Source organism: Arachis ipaensis, chromosome B3 (assembly GCF_059453495.1).
Source record: "Arachis ipaensis isolate K30076 ecotype BB chromosome B3, ASM5945349v1, whole genome shotgun sequence".
NCBI classification, from domain to species: Eukaryota; Viridiplantae; Streptophyta; class Magnoliopsida; order Fabales; family Fabaceae; genus Arachis; species Arachis ipaensis.
Genome location: NC_142438.1, coordinates 55,844,166 through 55,858,618, shown reverse-complemented (window position 1 = coordinate 55,858,618; position 14,453 = coordinate 55,844,166). Strand labels below are relative to the sequence as shown.

Genomic DNA, 14,453 nt, shown 5'->3' with positions numbered 1-14,453 from the left:
AATTTTTAAATGAATTATACTATGTGTATATCAAAATCAACTACTAAAAACAGCTATCAATATAAAATATATGTTAAAATATAGATATATTATAAAAATAAATTAAATCACACATGTGTTTATACACAAATACATTAGTGACTAATTTTAGTATATAAATAATATTTCTTTTTTTAAATTACATATATTTAAAATGTGTAAAATTTATGTAAATACATAAATATACTACAGATTATATATTTTTGTAATATTATATTTAAATAATTTAAATATATTTTTTAAAATTTTAATAATTAATTTTAATATATAAATAACATTTTTATTTAGACAAAAATGACAAATAAATAAACAATGTTATTCTATTTTAACCATTAAAAAAGACAAAAACGATATCATTTGGAATAATCAAAGGAGATAATACTATTTGCAGATTATATTGACTCCTCCTCGTACAGTGAATTTTGGATCTCAAAAATTAAAATGATAAATGCCTGAATCTGAGGACCCTTTGGTCATCAAAATGATCAAATGGTGGTCTTCTCCTTCCCTTTCCCGTGTTTAGCAGTTAGCACCTTTTCCCTTCTGGAACCTCCCTATAACCAAATCTCTTAACTGTTCTTCATCTTCCTCCACTCTTATTTCTCTCTTCTCGATCTCTTAATTGTTCACGTGCTGATTCTCCCTATGTATCTTCATTCCTTACTATAAAAAGCTTCCGATTTTCTTTGGATCCAGGTGAGTTTGGCGGGGATCAGATGGAAGCGAAAAGATCCGGCAGCCGCGCACGGTTTCGGAGGCGGCGGAAGTGACGAAAAGGCGGTTATGGTTGAAGAGCGGGCAATGGCGAAGGAAGTTCGGTAATTCGGATCGGTTATTTCGCGGGAGAAGAATGCTCTATTTAAAGCAACCTAGCGTTTTCGCGAGCATGGAGCTATGTGATTGTGTTGACAGCGATTCCGTTCGTCGTAGTAGAAATTATTGTGGTTGTGAATGGTGTTAGGTGCTGGATTGATTGGTGCAGAGGGGGAACTTTCAATTTTGGTGGCGCGTTATTTCGCATGCGATTTTGATGGTTTCCCTGAGCCGGAGGCTCGGGGGATCTGAGTGATTGGTGCGAAGGAGAAAGCCATGGCGTCGTCGGAGAATGAGGCTTCGTATCACTCAACTTCTCCTGCCTCTGACGAACTGCGTTCTCTTCCTCCTGAACATACTTGTATCCAGAAGTTTAGGCTCTATGAGACTCTTTCGGTATGCACTTCTATTATTGTTGTTGCTCGCTGTTGTTTGCACTTCTTTGATGATTTCTATTAGAATTTCTTTCTATTATTATAGCTTGTTCTCCACTCGGGATCCACCGAGATCTTTTTTATTTTGTCATTATTGATCATTTCATGTGAAACTGCTTATTTATCTTTTCAAGTTAAATTTTAACAGGTAAAACTTAAAATTGCGTGCTTCTTTCTTGGTCTCATTAATGGCTCGTTCTGTATTCTAGAAAAGAAAAAGAAAAGGAAAAAAAATTGATTTTCTTTGTTTTCTTCTTTTAGGCTTCTACTTGGGATTATTGGTCATGATTATCTCCAATACAGGTCGAAAGTAAGAAGTGCATGTTTGAGGGATCTTATGCATATTAAAAAGTTTCCTATGCACCATTCATCAGCTCACTAGTGGTTCTTATTAATTTTAAAAATGTTATTTTAAACGTTTATGGATTGAAAAGGAAACTGGCTACTCATCCAATGGTTGATAGCAAAATGGATTTAAACGTTTATATGTTCACTGTTTGGTAAGAGAAATAGTTTGGCAAAGTAGATAGTAGTTGTCGGCTTTGTGAATTCTTTCAATGGTTTGATCATTGATGAGACACTTCTTTATAGAAATTATTGTGCATTTATTCTACCTACTAAATTCTTATCCTGTGCATTTATCTTTATGTTTTATCCCACAGAACTTTTACATGATAGGAACGGATAAAAGCAATACTTATTGGAGAGTGCTAAAGATTGGCCGTTTAGATCCTTCTGAGCTAAATGTGCGTGAAGATTCTACCACATATACGGAAAGTGAAATATCTGATCTGCTGAGGCGTATTCATGAGGGGAATAAGTCCACGGGTGGACTGAAATTTGTGACAACTTGTTATGGAATTGTTGGTATGTATGACCGATGATGTTGTCGTGTGTCGTTGAATATTGATAAATGATCAGTCCTTATCTTTACATGTTATTCTGCATTCAGGCTTCATAAAATTTTTGGGGCCTTACTACATGCTTCTTATCACAAAAAGAAGGCAAATTGGTGCAATCTGTGGCCATACAGTATATGCTGTTTCGAAGAGTGAGATGATTCCACTGAGAAGTTCTTCAGTTCAGTCTAACATGACTAATACTAAAAGTGAAAACAGGTATTTACATTCTTTCATGTTAAGTAGATTTTAATTCTTTCATTTTTAAATCATATAGTTCACACTGAATGCTTGCATATTTCTCCTGTTTCATTTGATAATTTATAATAGACAATTGCTTCAAATTTTTTTTTTCTTTTTTGCATTCCTAACGATCTTTCAGTTTCTTTCCCTCTTACTAATTTGCTTGTATTCATGTTTTTTGAAGTTATCATATAAATGTTTTCATGTTTTGTTTAATTATATGCATTTTTTCTTATTACTTTTTCAGATACAAGAAGCTCCTAAGTATGGTCGACCTTACAAAGGATTTCTATTTCAGCTACTCATACCACATAATGCGCAGTCTTCAAAGGAATTTGTGCGAAAATGAGACAGGCCATGTCCTTTATGAGACAATGTTTGTCTGGAATGAATTTTTGACTCAAGGAATTAGGAATAGCCTTCAGAATACTCTTTGGACAGTTGCGCTTGTGTATGGATTTTTTAAACAGGTGATTATAAATGGCTTATGATGCTATTCTAAGTGAATAATGTTATCAGCCTCTCTCGTTAAATTTCATAGTTTCAAATTTCTATATATTTTTCCCTGGCAAAAACAGTTAAGTTTTTTGTGTGTGTTTTTGATAAGTTTGTAATTCACAAAAAATAGGCTCTATATGTTTTTTGACATTCCATGGCTAAATATTAAATATCTATATGATGGCTCATTATTAGGACACACTTGCAATATCTGGTCGGCAGTTCATACTTACACTAGTTGCAAGGAGGTCTCGTCATTATGCTGGCACTAGGTATGTAATTTTTTTGTTTTTTCTTCTCCAAAACAGTAAATAAATTCTATTTGCATTTGAATGAATGTCATTTGCCATTTTGATTGTGTTCAGTTGGTTATACTTGTACATCAATCTCAATGTATAATTTGTCCTTGTTTGTATAATGAACTTGGCTAGTCTGTTAAGTAATTCTGTGATTATTACTATTTTATGCTGATATGTGAGCATGTTTTGTTCTCCTGAAAATTTTCCATCCTTATCTTGGGTTTCAACGTTTGTGTACAATTTTATGTTAATGGCACATGGCATGATGGAATCCTTGGCTTGGATTTTCGGATGCATTTTCTATTAATCTGATTTAGTTTGGAAAAATTAAATAAATTAATGCCAACATAATATGAGGAGCTGGTAATATATTTGGTAAAATGTGAAAAAATGGAAAAGATTGTGCTGATGTCCACTAATAAGAAGGTTCAGGGGAGGTAGAGAAAAGATTTTATTCTTCATATTCTGATGGAGGGCTAAAGCATCTCATTTTCCATTTGAATATTATTGGAAAAGAGTTGTGATTAGTTGACTAAACATAAGATTCTATTCCAGCTCTGGCTTTTTAGCATAAAATGAAAACGCTGAAGGAAAAATCGCATACATGTTTGTTGGAATCACATTAATCTTGAATTGATGCAAGTCTTCTCCTGATCGATACAGTTACCATGGATTTTCATTTTGTCACTAGAAATGAATTGCTTAATTCCTGGAATTGTGCCAGAATGCAGGAATCTCGATTTTCTGCAATTCTGGCAATACAGATCAAAGAGGGATTGATGATTGAGCAACCATGGTGGAGTGATGATGATGATTAGATGTGGCTGGAATCTAATTGGCAGAGAGGTGTTTAAAGAATGTGGCTAGATTGAGAGAGACATTATGTCACTTGCATGAGGGGTGTGTTGCTTCACGGATGAATGAGGATGTTGAACTGAACCTCCAGTTGCAGGTTGGTCTGGCACCAGTGTTGATTGTTCTTGGGTCTGTAGTAGGTGAAACAGATCTAAGATATGTAAATTTGTGAAATGAAGTGCTGCAGCAGAGCAGAGAGAAACAGGCAGTTGACAAATTATTTTCATTCTTGATTTGTCTTTGATTAATCTAACTAAAAATGTTACTACTAAAATTAATTCCTTTACTAATTTCCCCGGCTTAATTTTTAATTTAGTTTTTATTCCACTAAATGCTACTCATGAATGCATATTCCACCATATGTATGTTTTGCAGCTTCTTTTATTTGGTTATTATATCATATGTAGGTATCTGAGACGGGGTGTAAATGAGAAGGGCAGAGTAGCTAATGATGTTGAGACAGAACAAATTGTGTTTGAGGCTGTTCCTGAAGGTCTCCCTGTCCAAATAAGCTCTGTTGTCCAGAACAGGGGTTCGATCCCTCTTTTCTGGTCACAGGAGACTTCGCGTCTGAATCTTAAACCAGATATTATATGTATGTCTTCCCATTTCCTGGATATTGTAAAACATGCAACGCTTATGTTACCTAATTTTATGCACGAGTGACCAAGCGTTTGCTTTTGGGATTGCTTGTCTCCAGTGTCAAAGAAGGATGAAAATTACCAAGCAACTAAACTTCACTTTGAGAATCTTGTCAAAAGATATGGGAACCCCATAATTATTTTGAATTTAATAAAGGTGATCTTCTGAAATGCCTCATATTTTCCCTAATTTGGTAGAAATATTATCCAACCTCCTCAGTCTCCAGTATACAATTTTATTGTAACTTTTCCAACTGAAGGATTTTGGTTTGTTTCATTCTTTGTAAGACTCTTCAAGCGATTGATGTTGCATTGTATTTTACCAACAGTCACGTGAGAGGAAGCCTCGCGAGTCAATACTCCGTTCAGAGTTTGCTAATGCAATTAATTTCATAAACAAAGATTTATCTGAGGAGAACAAGCTTAGGTTCCTTCATTGGGATCTGCACAGACATTTTCAGAGGTTGGTGTCTTCTAATAACTATATCCTCCTTAATAATTTAACTGGAAGTATGCTGTCATTAATTTAAGCTGATGAAATGTTTGCTTCCCCCTTTTCTATTTCCAGAAAATCTACAAATGTCTTGCGGCTTCTGGGAAAAGTGGCAGCACATGCCTTGTCACTAACAGGAATTTTCCATTGCCAAGCGACCCCTAACTTTAGAGCAGAAGACAGTGTGAAATGGCTATCTACTGAGTAAGTTTCTCGTTTTCAATCAGTTAGTTTCACCATTTCTATGTTAAATTTATACTCAAGACAAAGTATTATTATTATTATTATTATTATTATTATTATTATTATTTTGAAAATATTAATGGATGTAAAACACGTTAATTCATCTGCTGATATATTTTGTTTGCCGATGTTAAGTTTTGCATATTGCAATGTTGATAAAGGAAGCTTTCAACCTGCAAGGCATGTGGATGTTGACATTGAGGATGTTCATAATCTTGAGAGGAAACCTGGTGGTGAGAACAATATTACTAATGGAAAGCAGTCTATCAAGCTTCCCATGTTCCAAAGAGGGGTGCTCAGGACCAATTGCATAGACTGCTTAGATCGCACGAATGTGGCGCAATATGCATATGGGTTAACTGCTCTTAGTCACCAGCTTCATGTACTGGGAGTTATTGACGACCCAAAAATTGATCCTGATGATCCTCTAGGCGATGGTTTGATGGGATTTTATGAGCAGATGGGTGACACACTTGCACATCAATATGGTGGTTCTGCTGCACACAACAAGGTGATTTGTCGTGGTCTTAGTTGTTGTTTCAGTTTGAACTGGCTTTTAACATCCACTAGCTTTGTCACTGGGTTTAAACTTTGTAATGATAAAATATTGGATAATGAAAATTCAACACGAGAAAAGATGAATGACATATAAAAGAAAGGAGAGCTCTTTATCTCATCCAGTGTCTCAGTGAAAATGATGTAGTGGTTCATGATGGTTCGTGACTGTATACTGTGATATCTCTGTTGGATTCTCTGTAACAGTTTTCCAAGCTATCATATTAGTACTGTGACTTTGAGAATGGATTATCTCCTGTACTACCTATATATATCTACAACCTTATTCTGAACATTTCCGCATCCATTACTACTGTACTAATTTCTACCAAAATCCGATCACCATTATTAGAATGATTTTGCTTTCAGGAGAATGGGAATATACCACTTGTAGGCTGGTGTTAGTCAATCTCTGAGCTTTTTATATCTATTGGCTGTTGTTTTCCACTTCCTTAAATCTGCATAGTGAAGGGAAGCCTTAGAGCAATAGTGGCATTGTTTTTGTGTAATCTCAAGGTCATGGGTTCAAGTCGTGAAGTCAAGTCCTGATGCTTGGATCAAGTTAGACTTCCTGCATACACCCTTCGAGTGAGGCTTTCCTAGGATCCTGAATAACGTCGGATGCTTTGCACCTGACTGTCCCTCCTTCTGTTAAATCTGCATAGTAGTAGTGGAATGGTCATGAATTTTCATGTTGAAAACTTTCCGTTGATTTTGCATATTGACATAACATAAGACCTTAGCTTCTTAATCTTAAGATGGACTCTCTAACTTTTTTTGTTACTTGCATGTAGATATTTTCTGAGAGGAGGGGTCAATGGAGAGCTGCAACACAGTCACAGGAGTTTTTTAGGACTCTTCAACGGTATTACAGCAATGCCTACATGGATGCTGAGAAACAAAATGCAATTAACATGTATGTTTTGCAGTCATGCTTTACCCCCCTATTTTTGTGTGTCTCTTTCCTTTCCCCCTGTGACCAGATTTATAGCATGTCCTGTCATTTAGGGTCTCCCCCCTCCCTCTCTCCCCCTCCGTTTTTGTGAATAATAATTGAACATTTATTAGATGAAAGAAGGATACCATTGCTTCTAGAATACTAGACAACCAAATGAAAATAACTACTTTTTTCCGTTGATACTAGAAAAAACTGTTACGCATGATGGCTATACCACCTAAGGAGAGATTTAATCATCTTCTCAATAATTGTTGCAGCTTCAATTTTCTTTCTCATTTCTTCATTCCTTATCCTATCCCTTCTATTGTGGCCACTTATCCACCAAACCATCCCCGTCTTTTCCACAGTAAATTTATGTTCTTATTGGCTCTTTACCACCTAACATTACCATACAACAAAACTGGTCTAATACTATGTGATAAAGTTTGCATTTGAGCTTTATAGGTACTTAATTATCACGTGTTGAAAGTCAGTATGTAGTTGGTAGTTAGTAGCTTAGTATTTACGAATGTAGTTGGAGTTAGTAATTTAGCATTTATGATAGTAGTTGATAGATATCTATATATATACCTCTCTTTGGACGAAATGAAAATGCAATGAGTTCTTTCTCCGACGGAAGTTGTTCCTGTGATGTAACTGTCGGCTGCGGCGGTGTCAGCGCTTGCGAGGTAACCATCACCCGGTGTATCAACGGAATCTGTGGTGGTGATGGCTGAGATTCTTGCTTCGACAGAATCTGAGGCTGAGACTGAGTTGAGATTGGGGTTGAGGTTGCGATGAATTGAAGCTATTCCACCATGGCAAGATGAGTGGTTGCAACGGCGAAACCCTGAGAAGTGTGAGAGTCCACGTTACCGTGAAGATACCTTAGGTATGCGGAAACAGGGACTCGTGCTGCTGGCCTCCCGAAGCCAGAAAATCCTTCAACCCCAACAGCGTTGAAAGCGGGCTGTGGAGGTGGCATCTGATGGGGGTGAGGTAGCACGAAGGCAAGCATAGAGTGCAGGGAATTAGCAAGCTGAGAAGCGGAGGGGCGGATCCTTTGGAGACGGGAGCTCGAGGGCCTTGGCTGGTGAATGCGGTGAGGTATGGAGATTCATTCATGGGCTGATGAGCATGTGAGCTTATGGATAGCATCTTTGAAGTTGTTCTTGTAGACTGGTGGCTGGTGCTGCAGGTTCTGATGCTGTGACAATGGTTGAAGGTTTTTGTTTGCGTTGGTGGTTGGGTTTTGATTATGGTGGGTTTCGAAGGTGTTGGGCATTTCAGTGATGGAGGTTGTGGGTTTGGAGGTGTTTCAATAGCTTTTATTAACCACAATTCCATTTGCCACATAGCAGTTCCATTTGCCACATCTGTCTTTTCTACTAACGAGAAACCCCTTTTTTATGTTTGGGAACTTTAGAACGTTCTTAAATTCTTTGAAGGTACTTTTGTTGTTAGGAAAATTCAGGGGTATTCTTGTCAGCAACCAGAAAATAAAGGGGCTCTTTTGGTGGTTAACTCGAAACTAAATTATCTCACCCACACTCGTCTTGATGTTTCCTTTGCAGTAATGGTGGTTAGCAATTCTTGAATTCACCATATCAAAGGCTGCGTTTGTTTTTGAGATCAGGAAAAGATAAGATACTGAGAATAAGACACAAAAGACAGAGATACAAAATTTAGTGTTTTTGAATTCTGTTTGGTGATAAACTAGAACAAATTATGAAAATTTAATTTATTCTCAATTTTTTCATTCAAAAAATTTGAGAAGAAAAATATAATAATAAAAAATATAATTATGAAAAATTAACAAGAATAATGAAAGAAAAAATGAAAAATAAGTTGTGTCTCTTGTTAGTGTCTCTGTGTCCTTCCTGTCAAGATGGATACAAAATACACTAATTCAGTATCTTTGGACACAATTTCTCTGTCCATGTCTCATCTGTCAAATACGATTGTGTCTCAGTGTCTCTGTCTCAGTGTCCCGTTCCTGTAAACAAACGTAGCCCAAAGTGATTGGGATGCGTGATTCGTACCCTAAAATATGTCAAAGGAGCACTAGCCGGGCAGGATGTTGAATAGATAAATATTCAACCTCCAGCTATTGTGTGTTTACAGATGGCAATCTTATCTCTTGGAAAAGTAAGAAACAAATTGTGGTTGCATGATCTAGTGCTGAAGCAGAATATCGTGTTATGACATCAATTTTATGTTTACTTATGTGACAGAAGCAACTTCTTGAAGAACTTCAATTTGGAAAAATAGTCTATGAATCTTATACGGGACAATCAACTAGCTTTGCATATTTCCTCTACTCCACCCTTTCATGAGAGGAATAACAACAATGAAGTCGACTGTCATTTTACTTGACAAAAAATCCTATCTAGAGATCTCACCACAAGCTTTCTTTGTTCAAAATGATCAATTGGCATATATCTTAACTAAGGCTTTAAGAGGTCCTAGATTAAGTTATGTAACAAGCTTGGTATATATGATCTATATACTCAAGCTTGAGGGGGAGTGTTGAAAGTCAGCATGTAGTTGGTAATTAGTAGCTTAGCATTAATGTGAATGTAGTTGATAGTTACTAGTTTAGAATTCATGATAGTAGTTGATAGATATCTATATATGTACTTCTCTTTGGATGAAATGAAAATACGACGAGTTCTTCCTCCTATCTTCTCCTTATTAACAGTATGTAAAACCTGAAGTCCTCCTCCATTTTGCATAAAAAATTCAGCAATAATTCAGTCCTATAAAGGGCAGCCCAGTGTAAAGCAGGCCACACCCAAAAGGTGTGATGTAGGCGACCTAACCTGATGCAAGTATCAGTATCTGATTTTATGACTTGAGTCCATGATCTTGAGGCCACATGATAACAACTAAATCATTGCTCTGAGACTCCCCTTCAATAAGTCAATCCTATAATTACAAGAAAATCGTTAGTGAAATCACTGTCTCAGACTGATTTTATCAAATATAATTGTTCTTTATCTTATACCATTCTAAACTACCTTTTGAACCTGCAAAGTTCTCTTTTCATCACTTGGTCTAGGATTTCCATCTTTTACCAAATTTAAATGTCTTTGTTTCTCTTTGTATTACTTAAAATTTTAATGTCTTAATTTTACTAGTCAATTCTCTCTTCCAAGAAGTGCCTGTTATTAATTGGTGATGTTTCTGTTCCAATAATCATTTGATAACGATTTGATTTCCTTGGCACAGATTTCTGGGGCATTTTCAGCCACAACAGGGTAGGCCTGCTTTGTGGGAGTTGGATTCAGATCAACATTATGATGTAGGGAGACATGGAGATGATGATGCAAGGTATTTGAAATTGATTTTGGCTTTTTCTTTTTAACTCATTTTTAGTGGTACTTGATTGAGGGAGGGCATGGGAGTTTGCTTGGGACTTCTCCATGAAGTGTAGAAATGGACAAGGAAACTTAAACAAAAGAGTCTAAAATACAATGTGATGTATAGTAAATAGGCACAAGGTGCCACACTTTAGATATTGGGAGAGAAAAGATGGAGAATAGTGATTAGTTACAAAGCCTGCTGGGTTGGTTAAAATCCAGGGAAAAGCCTTTGAACTTAGAGCCACAAATGTGGCAGACCCTATCAATCCTAAAATTCCGGGTGAAATTGACATACTAGGTAACTGGTGTCCTCTTGGGTTTTGAGTAGGTGAGTGGATAAAATGTCCAAAACAAAAAGAAATAAAATTTTGGTGTTATCGGAATCTGATGCATTTTAGTTGTGGTATAACAAATATCTAGGAAATGCTAGAATTCATCAAAGATTCCAAACCTAGTGTGGTGATAGCTTTTAAATTCCATGTGTTTAGATGGAGGGCTTTTTCAGTCTTCTATTTGAGTTGTTTTAAGTTTTCAGGCCTTGCAACGTGCTGCTACTCCCTACCTACTATGATGGCAGCTGGAATTTTTCTTGTGGCTAAACTTATTCCACTTATCATAGCTATATCAATCAATAATAATAAGTGTTTTATCTATTCATATCAATAATTTAATGTGGTTGTGGACTATAAATAATGTTCTTTCTATATAATTTAGTTGATTCACTTACTTGTATTATGTTAACAGTAATCACTATTTGCAACAGATTAGCACGATCACTTGTATTATGTACATTGGAAGTTCCTTTTAATGCTGTGAATGTGCTAACTATGAAACATGGTTTAGGTCAACTGTTAAACGATGTTTCTCAGATGGAAACATTCTTCGTGATAGTTCTGCACTTATATCAACCCTGCATCTCAAGCATGGAAGGTTAACTAAGCTAGATTTTCTAGACCAATCAGAAGATGGAAGCAGGGGTTTTTGTGATTCATCACCTGAAATATCAACTTGTGAGAGTGACATGTCTTTTTCAAGGTCTGTACTATCCATTAATGTCAATGTAACTATAATCCGCTTATATAGGACAGAAAATGCAGCACCCTGCATATAAATGTGAGAAAAAAAGAGAAAAGGGGGGGGGGGGGGGGGCTCGGAGTGGTAAAAGGTGAGAAGTGAATTACACCATTTTTTGCAATTCTCTTTATTTATTATATTAGTCCATTTATTTTTGTAATGTTGTCCTTAACTATTAATTATTCTGGACTTATGCTTCATGGATTATGGTAGAAAGTTATATTAGTTGACACATCTCTTTCCTTCTCTTTTCCCTTGTCGTTTGTTCTGTGTTTAAACTTGAACCGACCGGTGGGTAATGTCGACCACTCATACCATGATCTTACAAGTTGGAAACTCATGATTCCTGCTTGCATGATGACATATCCACATGTTAACGATTTTGCAATTCTTTGACTTGATCTAAATAGGTACACTCCTCCAGTGTCTCGGAGACACCTTTTTGGAGAGATGCAAAGAGACTGTTGCTTTGAAAATGATCGAATTTTCTATTCTGAGCATCCAGAATCATTCAGCAGCTCCAACTTTGTTGACTTGAATTGGCTATCTTCAATAAATTCATGTGAAGAGGAGCATAAGAGGTAATAAAACAGGGTATGGGATGAGAAAATACGTAATATAATTTAAAACTAAAAATATAAAGTGTGATAACAGTGTATGGATGCGTGCTTATAACAACACATCTATGATGATATTCAACGTGACTTTACTTTCTTCCATTCTAGGGTAATGCATTACTGATTCCTGAATATCTCCGAAAATATATACATATTAAAGGCCTGTTCATGATATGCAGGTCGTCAATTCCCAGGCTGTCCTCAAAAAGTGTTGGTAATGGAATTACCGGTGGAGATGCAACTCCTTCCACTAGTGAGTCAGGCTACAGGAATAAGGTACCACCCATAATTGCAGCGTGTTATTAACTAAAGATTTACTGGATGCATGGCTGTTAGATTTTGTTAGAGACTTGGGTATTATGAGGTGCTCAAAATCTCACATCGGGTAGTATGGAATGCTTGATGTTGTATATAAGGGGAGTAGTTCTTCCCCTTATCAGCTAGCTTTTAAGGTGTAGTTTCTCACTTTACTTAGATACTTAACAATGGTAATGGAGCGTGGTTGTTGGCACCATGGAAAGGACTTCCTATAGGTTGGATTAAGGTGAACACCGAATACTGATAGCACGGTAGCAAAGTGGGCTACCGTTGGGTCGCCGCCGTGGATTCCGGCTCTCCAGGGGCGGTGTATTGTTAGGGAGGGTAGTATGGGATGCTTTTGCAGCATGAGTTTAAAGTTATTTGTTTAATAGGGAAAGAGTTCAACGAATGGTTAAGGCTGTAATTGGACTAATAAGTAGGTGTTGCTACTTTCTTTGATCTAATAGTACACGTATGTATTGTGTGCATAGTGTGCATCCACCTGTTATCATTTGATTATATCTATACATGAGTTTGATGCCACTACAAATCCCTTGGTAAACAGTTTGATTTTCCAAATGTCTTGGTCTTTTTGACATATTTTGCATTCTAATTCTACATAATTCTCAGGGTAGGAAGCAAAGTGGATCTGATGCATCCTACGACGATACCAGGTCCAAAATTCTAGAGGAATTTCCCAATACTTTTGTACAATGGGTGACTCATGGACAGACACTTTCTCATTGAATTTCCACTAATTATCCTGTACTAAGATATAATGTACATTTGTTTAATTGACTTTTCTTGCTCTAAAGATGTTGATTAGAAGAGAACACCAGAGAGGAGCTTATGATACACAAGCAGGAAATGAAGAAGCCGGCATTATGTAGGCTTCTCTGTAAGAAGCTTATAGTCCAAGAAGAAATCCTACAGGTCTTCTTGGTATTGAGTCGCAGCAGTAATCTTGTGAAATCCATCAAAACCTTGAGGTATAGTCATGTAGTTAATTAGCCAGAGTCTGGCCTGCAGCTTGCTCTTAGTAAGAAAGTATAGCAAACGGTTGTAAATTCTTTAGAAAATATATATTTTTTCCTTTTGCTCTTTTCTCTCCCTTGGAGCTCACTGTTTTCATTCTTGTTTCAACAGTTTTCATACGATTAGTTTTAGGTGCATTTCTTGTATATAGTTGCCCTGCATGTCTGAGCTCCACTTTTAGAACTGCAAATGATTCTTTTAATAATTTTGCTTCTTGGAATATGTAATTCTGGCCTGCACGTCATGCTATTAACGCTTTACCTAATGTGGTGATTTGAGTGTTGGCAACAATGTTTTGGAGCACAGAGCTTGTGCAATAAATTGCCTGGTATTTTTCCCTTGCCCCGTTTTTCAGTTCAGTTTCTTGTTTATTCTACTTGTTTCTTTTTTGCTCATGAATGCTTTGTTAGTTAGTGAACTATTCGTAGCTTTAATGCATCAATCTTTGAGTTCTTCCAAGTTTATCTTTCAACAAAGATAGGTGATATGTATCCCCATCCAAGAAAAAAGATTGCATTTTTTAGGACAGTAGCTTACAAATAAACTAATGCCCTGACCCCTGAATATGCATGAACTCTGGTGTTGGTACTTTCTCAACGAGAAAATGGTGTGTTACGATCTTTATTTGTACACATGCACACCAAAAATGGGCCGAGTCCACTGACTTTATTAGAGGTACACATGTATTGTTGGGTGTCACTGAACTTTGTGTAACTGACTGTATGTTTAGTTCCTTGGAATTGGATCTATACATGAAGTAATCTAATCTTGATTATCTTCTTTCGATAAGCTGCTGATAGTATACAAAGGTGTCTTCCATCTCTATTCAGTACAAGTTGCTTGTAGTAAATATGGGACCTCATGAACAAGTTAAAACCAAATTATATGCACTAATGATTTATTTTAGACATGAATGCTGTTTAGAAGCAAAAAATTTAAAAACAAGGAATAAAGAATAACAAATTAAAAACAATTGAAAGTGTTTTGAATTATATCATTGAATGAATTCAAGCGTAAATTAATTACTGTGTTTAAAAATAAATCAACTGAATGATAGTAAATTGATTTGAATTTAGGATTTTTATATTTTTTATCCTCATTTACAATTATAAT

The 14,453-nt window shown here is 36.2% G+C and overlaps 1 protein-coding gene and 1 pseudogene across 2 annotated transcripts; one reads left to right on the top strand and one right to left on the bottom strand.

The window, feature by feature from the left end:
- The first annotated feature begins 463 nt into the window (after positions 1 to 463).
- LOC107630590 (phosphoinositide phosphatase SAC3) lies at positions 464 to 13,678 on the top strand. Of its 2 annotated transcripts, XM_016333784.3 has the most exons (17): positions 464 to 1,248; positions 1,949 to 2,153; positions 2,239 to 2,404; positions 2,676 to 2,898; positions 3,122 to 3,198; positions 4,488 to 4,675; positions 4,781 to 4,878; positions 5,051 to 5,184; positions 5,290 to 5,418; positions 5,593 to 5,968; positions 6,807 to 6,928; positions 10,181 to 10,282; positions 11,158 to 11,349; positions 11,799 to 11,969; positions 12,185 to 12,281; positions 12,936 to 12,979; positions 13,121 to 13,678. In XM_016333784.3, the coding sequence occupies exons 1-17, from the start codon at positions 1,129 to 1,131 to the stop codon at positions 13,125 to 13,127; spliced, it is 2,451 nt and encodes an 816-aa protein (XP_016189270.1). In that variant the 5' UTR covers positions 464 to 1,128; the 3' UTR covers positions 13,128 to 13,678. The 2 variants fall into 2 exon arrangements, with proteins under 2 accessions (XP_016189270.1, XP_088364435.1); XM_088508309.1 differs by having other exon boundaries at positions 12,936 to 13,678.
- LOC148570711 (uncharacterized) lies at positions 7,506 to 8,246 on the bottom strand (annotated as a pseudogene).
- Positions 13,679 to 14,453: the final 775 nt, after the last annotated feature.